Source organism: Microtus oregoni, unplaced genomic scaffold, assembly GCF_018167655.1.
Source record: "Microtus oregoni isolate MIOR12 unplaced genomic scaffold, Mior012 000006F_ref0000085, whole genome shotgun sequence".
NCBI lineage: Eukaryota > Metazoa > Chordata > Mammalia > Rodentia > Cricetidae > Microtus > Microtus oregoni.
The window spans coordinates 37,070,193-37,081,050 of NW_024543065.1; the positions used below are offsets into that span (position 1 = coordinate 37,070,193).

The 10,858-nt window shown below is 39.0% G+C and overlaps 1 protein-coding gene across 1 annotated transcript in view; it reads right to left on the reverse strand.

Annotated features, from left to right (window-relative positions):
- LOC121449758 (zinc finger protein 431-like) overlaps nucleotides 1-7,780 on the reverse strand; it is a 54,688-nt gene extending 46,908 nt beyond the window's left edge. The window contains exons 1-2 of the mRNA XM_041654439.1: nucleotides 7,707-7,780; nucleotides 86-212 (exon numbers count right to left, since the gene is read on the reverse strand). Coding sequence (XP_041510373.1) covers nucleotides 86-212; nucleotides 7,707-7,733 — 154 coding nt within the window. The 5' untranslated portion in view covers nucleotides 7,734-7,780. The remainder of the gene's footprint in view (nucleotides 1-85; nucleotides 213-7,706) is intronic.
- Between the last annotated feature and the right edge of the window lie 3,078 nt (nucleotides 7,781-10,858).

A 10,858-nucleotide genomic window follows, 5' to 3' on the forward strand; every position in this document is an offset into this window, starting at 1 on the left:
CTCAATCATAATTACAGAAAACATCAATAACCAAAAACGAGCTGTCCCCTTATTTTAAAATGTGAAGGAAAACTCACAGTCTTACCTATAGCAATGAGGTTCCTACAGGTCTCCAGCATCACATCATTGTAGAGACTCTTCTGGGAAGGATCCAGCAAAGCCCACTCTTCCCGGGTGAAGTCAACATGCACATCATCATAGGTCACTACATTCTAAAATATCCCATCGATGTGGACAAAGAAAATGATACTGAAAACACAGTAAATGTATACTTCTTTGAAAATATAGTTATTTAATTCTCATGCTATCCACACGTATTCCATGACACAGAAACTCTATTGCAATCACCAAGTCAGTTTAGAAGAAAACTGAAGAGGATCGCCTTTGTCATTTTTGAACCCTTTGAATGAGATTATCACCTTGCTAGAGAAATGTGTATTAACAGACATAGAGAGACAAGAAAACAGATGAATAGTACTGATACGCATCAGAGAAATTGTTTGAACAATTCCAACTACAAAAAAAGTGTACTGGCTCATGCTTTTAATTGCAGCACTCAGAAAGCAGAGACAGATAGGTCTGCCTCTGAATAAAAAGCTATTCTCATTTATACAATCAATTCCAGCACAATCAGAAATACATATTAAGACCCTGTCTCCTCTGCAAAAATCAAACAAACAGAAGGATAGAAAGAACTCAGTGGTTTTGTACTGAAATTCCCACAAAGAGTTATGCATTCACTCCAGTTCTGTACTCACCTTCCAGAAACATAAAGTACCTGTCTGAAGTTTAACAATAATAAGATATTAATGAAAGGAACTGCAGGTTTAAACAGATGAAGACCGGACCAATGTAAATGTTGATAATAAATAATCAACATAGAAGATGTGAGATGGCTCAGCAATAAAGAGTTCATATGGTCTTCCATATGGTGGGTTTAAAAGCCAGTGCTTACGTGGGGAATTACAACTATCCATTATCTAAGCTCAGGGGTTCTGAAGTCATCATTTGATAATTATGAGGACAAGATACCCAAGGGGTGCACATCCATGAATGCAAATAAAAGACTCATTCATTTTAAAAAATTCAAAGTAAATGCAACAGGTAGAGAGAATGTCACCCACCTGCAAATTCAATGACTCAGAAGGCCCAGGCAGCATTAGTGTCATGAATGATACCCTCTGCCTAATATCAAGATTGAAGATGGTGGTGGAGCACAGTACAACAGGACATATTCAACTTGTACAAAAACCTACATTCCAGGCCCATCACCAAAAATATAAAAACAATACAAAACCCAGGATGTTGGCCCACCCTTAATCCCAGCATTTGGGAGACAAAGTCAGGTAGATCTCTAAGTCTGAGACCTTCTAGGTCTACAGAGCTACTTTCAGGACAGCGAGAGCTACACAGACATAACTAAGAAAATAAATACAGCATGCTACCAAAATGGTTAAGCCACTCAACAGCAATGGTTTCTACTGTATCTTATATAACTTAGGGACAAAGTCTATAATGCTGGTGATGTCATAAAAGAACAAGAAGGAAACTAGCTTGATCAGTTTCAACCACAACACAGTAGACACACACACAAAATAAAATAGGTTATGGTTAAGGGCACTCATCTCCAATCCCCAGTGAGTGATTTCATCCAGAAGGGTTCATCCTATTTAAGGTTCCACCAGCAACCCTAAAGAGCGCCACCAAGGAGAGACACATGTTCAAATACATAATCTGTCTAGAAGGTATTGAATTCAATCGACTACATTCAGACCCAAGTCACAATACGCTCATGGTCATCCATGAAGAAAATACAATTAGCCACTTCAATGATCCTCAGAGTCTACAACAGCCTCTATGACATTCAAATTTTCAAAATGTCTTCTGAACTTTCAAGATAAGCTCTTGAATGTGACAGCTTGTAAAATCAGAAAACAAGTCATATCTTCCCAAAACACAACTGGAACTTTATCTCAGGTGTAACAGAACACAAGATAGGTCAAATGTATTGGGCCAGGAAAACATAGAGGAAAATTAAAGACATGAGGCTAAAATAGCAATGAATTTGTGGGGACATGAATTGTTACAGCAATAGAATACTCACCAGACTAACATTTGCCCAATCGGAGAAACAAACAATAAATTAACTTATGTTGCTGGAAAAAATACTACAAGATATTATAAACAGTCACCGAACATTCAGGTTGTACAAGAACAGGGCACAACAGCTGCTGATCTTTCAAAGACACCAACAGTCCTAACTTTTTTTTTTTTTTTTTAACAGTCCTAACTTTAAAATGGTTGACAGACAAACCTGTATGGGTTGCACAAAAGCCATTAACAAGAGAGAAACTGAAGACTGTAGAACACTGTTCTAAATAAATGGTCAGCAAATTGAAGAATCAACCAGCCCTTGGAATACTCCTATATTTGTTGTTTAACAGAAATCTGGAAAATGGTATCAATGGAAGATTTTCCCACAGGGACTATTAAATAGTGATCCCGTGCCAATATTTTATATGGCAGTCATTCGAAATAATATGTTAGCAATGTCCTGATTCTAGAGTTTTCCATTATATGAATGACATTTTACTATCTGATTCAAATGTAGAGATACTTTAGAAAGAGTGTTTAAAGAAGTAAAGAAAATGTTGTCTTGTTGGGGATTACAAATTGCTCCTGAAAAATAAAAGAAATATCTACCAATTATTTAGGCTATCATAGGTTTACAAAAAAAATTAGACCCCCAAAGTGCAAACTAGACTGATTGCAGACTTTAAATGATTTTCAAACACTGCTAGGAGACATTTCAAATCTTCGGCCCACTATTTGGTTAAAATCTGAAGGACTGGTTAATGTAAATAAAATCTTAGATGGTCACAAGGATTTAAATAGTCCCAGGAATTTATCAGCTGAAGCTGAGAGAAAATAGAGTTTGACAGAAGAGAAACTATAGAAGGTACATGTGGAACATGTGGATCTGGATCTTAACTGCGTTCTGGTCATATTACCATCCAAATATTTCCCTACAGGAATTTTAATGCAGAGGTAAATAATATCTTGGAATGGTTATTTTTACCACATAACCCAAGGAAAGCAATTGAAAACTTACATAGAAACGATCTCTGAGATAATTCTAATAGAAAAATTGAGACTTTGTCAATTAGCAGAATAGACTGAGTAGAAACTATAGGACCTTTTATTTAATAAGGATGAAACTCACAAGTTATGGGCACAAAATGAACTCTGGCAAAGGATGAATAGTAATTTTTGGGAGAGATTAACAACAAATATTCCAAAAGCCAGAGAATTCGAGCTATAAAGAGACTTAGCTGGATATTTCCTTCCATTGTACAGGAAATACAAATAACTAGAGCCCCTACATTCTATAATATTAAAAATGATATCAGGAAAGGCAGGTTACAAATCAGAAAATTTAAGTAAAGTGGATCAAATCATTTATGAGTCTGTCCTAAAGTCAGAATTATATGCTATTCTCATCGTACTGAGGGATTTAAATAAACTTCTGAAAACAGTTATCGATTTGCAATATATAGAAAGAATTGATTTGCATATAAAAACCACTGAATTTATATCAGATGATACAAAATTGACATCTAAAACCAGAAAAATAACAGTCCCGTTAGGCAGGGTTAAAACATTAAACACAGATCTATTTCGGTTGAACTACTGTAACTATAGCTAATTGATTTCATGATAAGGTCAGTCTTTTTCCAGATTCTTGATTGCCCGGATCTGTGGACCCCAAGAAATGGCCAATCAGGACATTTATGGGGCATCTAAAATTGATTATCTGATTCCAAAGATAATCTCAACTACAGTTGAAAGAGGAAAGCTCTCAACCGCCATTCTGCCTCTCACTTACTGCACTGTGACTCCAACAGGTTCAAGGTTGGTCTAGGAACCCAGTTCTCGCACAGCTCTCTCTTCATTTATAAGTCCTCACTAAAAGTCAGAGAGATTGGTGGCCACTCGTTAACTGGCTTATTTTTCCTTCTCACTGATCACTCAAGGAAGGCCCAGACTGAAAAGAGTTGCAGGACTATCTAACCAGCACTGGGGAACAGAGGCAGGATTGGTCAAAGCAATTCTCAATTACATAGCATGAGACAGTGATATTACAAGTTCACAGTCTCCCATGCCAGGCTGGCAGAGCCTAACCCTACCGAGGGAATCCATAGTAAACAAATCTCAGTAGCAAAGGGCACTATACAAGTCACCACAGGGACCAACAGAACCTCAGTCTGGCTCATGGTCCATGCCATGTACAAGCAACCTTGACAGCTCAGCTAATTTTTTCTTCCTGGTCTGGTGACAGTGGACCCTACATTTGCCATGCTATGGTTGTGGTCTTCCTGATAGCTCCCTATAGCAGAACAATAGGAGAATCCTGGAAAGAACCTGTAAGATAGCTCCCACAGGTGCTCTTCATTGCTAAGCTTTTTCAGAGTCCCTAGCTAGAGTCCTTAGCAAGCACCACCCAGCTGGACTTCAGGACATTTGCAGTTTCCATACTGGGTAAGCAGAGAAAAAACTACTCAGAGAGCAAAAACCCTCTCAGGTTTGTCCTTCCATATGAAGGTCGGAGAGAACCCAAATATGGGAATTTTGTTGCTTCATAAACTCTACCATTCTCCCAGATCATTTTCTGCTCCTTTTCCAAGGCACAGGGTCTTATGTATGCACGTTCAGTTATACACTCAATGTCCAGTGTGGTCAACCTTTACTTCTTAGCTGTGAGGTCCTACAACCAAACACAAGTCACATTCAAACAGTAACTGTTGTAACTGTTGCTAAACAAAAAGAGGCCATGGATTAGAACACAATGAAGGGTCTTTGGGAGGGCTTGGAGGCAGAAAAGAGACATGGAACAATGTAATTATAATACCAAATAATTCTGTTAGAAGGATGAAACAGGCTTATGGCCATGTGCTCCAGAGACTAGGGAGTTGTATTAGAGCCCACCAAGCACTACTCACATCCTTTCTCTCAGGGTATACATCTTACACCTGAACAACACAGTCATAATAATCGGGGCCACACCATTTTATCCAGTTCTTCGATTTAGGTTGAACTAGTGTAATTACAGTAATTGGTTTTATGAAAATTCAATTTTTTATCCAGAATCTTGATTGTCTGGTCTGTGAACCCAAGAAATGCCAGTGAGAACATGTATTGATCATCAAAAATCGATTACATCACTACTCATTGCTAATGTCAACTACTGTCAAAGCAGGAAAGTTCTCACCCTCCTTAAGGCCCACCCCTTTCTCCACTGTGACTACACCTACTTTAAGGTTTGTCAGTGAACTCAATTCACACACAGGTCCCACTTCATTTGCAAATTCACAATGACATCTAGAGAAGTTGAAGGATACTCATTCACTGGTCTATTTTCCTCCTAAAGACCAGTCTAGAACAACTTAGAAGGAGCTGTAGGACTGTCTGCCCAGCCATGGGCAGCAGAGGCAGCATTAGGTGTTCAAAACAGTTCTCAGTTATATAGTGTGAAGCTAGCCTGAGGTACAGGAGAAAGTGATTTAAACAAGTAGTTCTCAACCTTCTGCATGCTGTGACCCTTTAATACAGTTCCTCAAAATGTGGTGACCCTCCAACCATAAAACTATTTTCAATGCTACTTCATAACTATATATTTGCTACTGTTAAGAATTAAAATATATATATATATATCTGTTTTTACCGATGGTGTGAGACCAGTCCTACAATAAAGTCATTTGATCCCCAAAAGGGAAACATGACCCCTAAGTTTGAGAAACACTGCTCTAAACTGATACAAGTAAACATATAAATAAATAAACAGCACTTAAGAAGAAATGGAATGAAACCCTTAAACTTTGAAATATTGAAAAATGGAAAAAAAGATGAATGATGCATTTAAAGAAAATGAATTTTTAAAATGATACAAATAATTGCTGTCTTAAAATAATAAAAATAATTGGAAAAATATGTAACTATACTGACTTGAAATGGAGTTGGCACTACCCTGGTAGAGGGAATGCCATTCATAAAAGAGTGTATGACTTTGTCCCATGTACATGTTAGCCACTGAGTGACACATGGAGTTACAGCCAAAGGCCTGTGTCTCAAAACTCTCAGCTGACTTAGCTGTGTTAACCAGAATTGCACACGTCTGATTTGGAGGATTTGCTAATTAGAAACTGAATACTTAGTAGTTCAAGCCAACCCTCCTAAAATGTCTCAAATCAAGACACCCACCAATTCTGTCTTCAGTCACATGGAAGGAATTAACACATCAGGGAAATTACAGAGAAAGTCACTCAAAATGCCCCATCAGTCCTTCATTGTAATGGAGACCCTTGCAGCTCACTGCCTTCAACTTCAGTCTGTGATCTAGCTGCTGTCTAGTCTGTTTCCCCCTACAGTGTGGACAGTACACTGTTCCTCCTCTTCTGGTCTGAAGGGAGAAGCTTTGCTCCACACACAAACCCTTTCCCTGTTCTGCAACAGTCAGTCCACTCTGTGTCTCAAACTGGTAATCTTAGTACTCTTGTGCTGCAGGTGTGTATTGCCAGCTTTAGTGTGGTTAGTCAGGAGCATAACAAGGGCAATGCCCTGAGGGGTCAGACAGGGTCCAAGTCCACCTCAAGCAATGTAGAAGACCTTGACTCAAAAGTGCTTTTCTAAAAGACTGGAGACGCTGCTGTAAGGGTCCCTTGAGCAGCATTTAGAGGCTGTTTTTATTTTATTCTCTTTTTTCAAGACAGGGTTTCTCTGAGTAGCCTTGGCTGTTCTGGAACTCACTTCACTCTAGTACACCAGACAGGCCTTGAGCTCATAAAGATGCATCAGCCTCTGCCTCCAGCGTGCAGGGACAAAAGGTGTGCGCCACCCTGGCTAAAGGTTGCATTTTTAATGGGGAGGGGGAGGAATGGGCCTCTCTGCTGGTTGTAAATCAGGCTGGTCTCCTTTTTTATGGGAATGTAGATACTTAAGCCTGGGGAACAAACATTTACATCTTATCATACTAACCCCAACTGGCGCGGTTAGCATGCTGCTTATTTTGTGAGTAATTGGAATGCAGTATTCCTTTACCTAAATTCTACCCCGTGACTCGATACCTCCTAAGAACTGGTAAGTCCTTATACCATCAATTCTACTCTTCTACATCACAGGTTAGCAGTAGAGTGCTACTCTACAATGGAGACACCATTTTACAAGCGCCATAAAATTAACTCCAGATCGATCCTAAACGTAAAAGTTAAATGTTAAAACTGTCGAACTTATGGAAGATATTAGAGAGACCAGCACTCTCTGATTCTGGCAAATCTGTGTTCCCTAGCGACAACACAAGCACTAAGGGCGCCGATATTTCACAGTGATGTCAACAACAAGGATATTTCAAACAACAGTCCCAATCCAATACTCTGCACAGACGCAGCCGGCATAGTTAAGTTACTCAGAGACTGCAAGCGAATTGCAGAGAATACACAGGACCGCTCAGGACCACACAGGAAAATGCAGAACCACACTGGGGCATGCTGGACCAGCAGGACTATGCCGGACCATGCCAGACCAGACAGGAACATGCCAATCTCTAAATTTGGCCACCGGCTCCCACCCAGGCAGGGGAGGAACCGCCACATTCGCTCCCTTCGCTCAACAGACTGCCCCTCCTAGTCTGGGAATAGCAGCCCCAAGCTCACCGTGTCGTGGTTTTCTTGGTCGCCCATACTCTTTGTTCAGCTCCCTGCATCAGGAACCTAAGCACAGAACATGCAACACAGCATAGGAAACTACTGGATTCAGCTTCACTTCCAAGCCAAGCCTGAAGCGGGCTACCGGAAGGATCCGGCACAACTTGTGATGTCAGGTCGCTTGGAGAGCCTGATTGGCTAGTGAAGCTTGAGTGACAAGAGCACCGCCCATAGGGTTATACTGTGCTTAAAGACACAGCACAATGATTCTTGACCTGGCCTCCATCCTAGAGTAAGACCTTTCCTACAGTAGCAGATATATGCATTTCAATAGCACTTGCCCCTGTCAACAACTGTAGATCCTGCTGTCTTCTTGCTCTCCATAGACACTTCCCCTTCTTTGTCCTGGGCATAACTTGTACAGCCACTATACTATGTGGGCTGGAGTGATTCCCTGTCACACAGGTGGATTTGTGTCCAGAACATTTAACAACTAAATAGAGATTTAAGGACACAAAAGGAGAGTTTTTTTTATTATGTGGCTTCACAATGAGGTCAGGTGAACTGATGGTACTTTTTACCTGGTTGATCCTAAGCAGGGTCAGCTAACAAATCCATTTCTGAACATGATCACAGTGTTAAAGCAGAGACATTTAGGTGCATTATTACTTCAAAGTCATGTAGAAACATATCAATTATAGAAATGGTGGAAAGAAATGCTCTAGCATGTTCATCTTGTACCTAACTTGTTTTTAAAAGGTACATTCAGAGTTTCTGTCTCATATTCGGAGCCATCTGGTATGGGACAGAAGAAAGACATTAGGAAAAATTTTACTTTTTCCATGCCTATTTTGTTTATATCATATTTTTCATTGAACGTACATTTATGTGAATGATGTTTAAGTGTTTCATGATGAACATAGATTTTTCCTGCAGATCCTTTTCCTGCAGTAATCTTTGAAGTTTCCAGGAAGAAGATGGGGCCCCACAGCAACAACTCCACCTAGTTGAGATGACACCATGATGCAGACAGCGCCACTATAAGACTGCTTTTTTGGGTACCAGCTGCTGAAATGGTGCACCTTCTCATGACATTCTGGCCAGAACTCCAAATGAGAACTTTGGGGGAAAAAACCCTATTGACTGCTCGGAAAATGTTTCCAACTATACAACACAGTAATTTTGGAACTTAACCACCACTTAATTTTTACAGGATCCCATTAAGAGAATACCACCCCCATGACAGAGGGAAGCAATTCTAGAAGATGATGCCCCCTATCCCAAAAAAGTTTGTACATAGAGTAGGGAACACTGTTTAGGGGTTGTTGATTATTTCTTGTACTAGATAGAGAATTGGGGTGAAACCTATGTTTGTTCAAAAAAAGGGGGATAATAATAGTGAGTAATAAAGTGAATACTGTGTGCTATCATTTATGGATAATTTACATTGGTATAGCTTTTTTATATTGATACAAGTTCAAATTATATTTGTTACTTTTGTTTACATTATTTGTACATATATACAAAGTTATTTTGTCAGATTGTATATATGCATGTTTCTACCTCAGTTTAGGACATTTTGTATATTGATATAACTTTTAGGATATAGTTTAATATTATTATAGATAAATAGTTATTCATGTTTATTGTAAATATAGTTAGATCAAGTAGGTTCTTTAGATACATAGAGATTGTATTCTGTCTAGATAGGTATTCTTCAACCACTACAAAGATCTTTGGAACATGGCATTTAAATAACTTAGAATTCTGTTGACATGAGACATGATTACTTCTGACAGCACCAATCTATTCCAGAGAGAATGTTGAGCACTGAAGACACTCCACTTGGAGCTTGTTTTCTTCTTGGCAAAACTGGCCTTTGAGCATGGAAGTGAAAATGCCTCAACCACTGACAAGTTACATAGTATCCAGAAATGGATAAGCAGGACTGTCAAATCTTGCCAAGAAAGGGTAAAACGGTTTTGAAAAATTTCCTGCCTCTGAAAACGGTCTGTCAGCTACACTATGCCTTAGCCAAAGTTGGTTGCTTCAACGTTGCAAAATGAGACTTTTGGGTGATTGCTCAGGTAGCTAATTGTCTCTGTCACATTTATTAATAATTGCTTTCAGTTTTTGTTCTGCTGGTGTTATTTTTAGGAAGGGCCTTTCAAGAATAACCAAGGATATCTTTCTAACATACAATGACCAGAATATACATTCCCTTTCCAAAGCAGAGGAGACACAAGAGAGGAAAGATTGGATCAAAGAAAAACTTAAATCCAGTAGGTCAAACATCGAATCCTGCTTATTTCAGACATATGGGTTTTCACTTACAAAAGGCTTAGGTGTTGCTGTATCCCTGCAACTAATTATACACCTCCCTTAGAGAACTTCTACTGCTTACAAGCAGCTCTCCATGGCAGATGTGTAATAACTTGAGCATCTTAATGTATTTGCTCTAAGAATGGAGCCAGACTTCATCCTCACAACTTCATTCAATGAAATCTCAGGATTTACGCAATCATTTTCTGACAATGCCAAGTATAGATGCTTGCAACTTTGCTGAACTGAAACCAGCACAGGAATCTATGCTCACAATATTTTACCTTTCTTAATCCAGAAAAAGTACCATTCAAATGGTATCACCGTATGGGGATATGGTTAAGAATGAACTCTACCCCACTTGGAACAGTGTAGCAGCAGGTTCTGTATGAAGTTGCTTTCTGTGGCTAGGAAACAGCTTGCCTTTTATTTCCATAACTTGATGTTTTAGATAAGTAGGGCCTTATTCCTGGGGTGCCTTTTCTATGCTTATAATGAAGGTCAGGTGTCTTTTTTTTTTATTGTCACTAACCTCCTTCAAAATTATTGCTTCTGTTTTAGTTTCCATTACTTGATGTTTTAGATAAGTAGGGTCTTATTCCTGGGATGCCTTTTCTATGCTTACAATGAAGGTCGGTGTCTTTTTTTATTGTCACTAACCTCCTTCAAAATTATTGCCTCTGTTTTAGTATGTCACTGACAACTAAAGCTAAATGAGTTCTGGATCAAAGACGTGTCATCAGGCCCAACTTGTCCACTTTTTTTTGAAGTTAGTAATTGTTTCTTTGATGTATACTCAATATTATTGTTCTCCTTGAGTGTCTCTTAATATCTGTTAG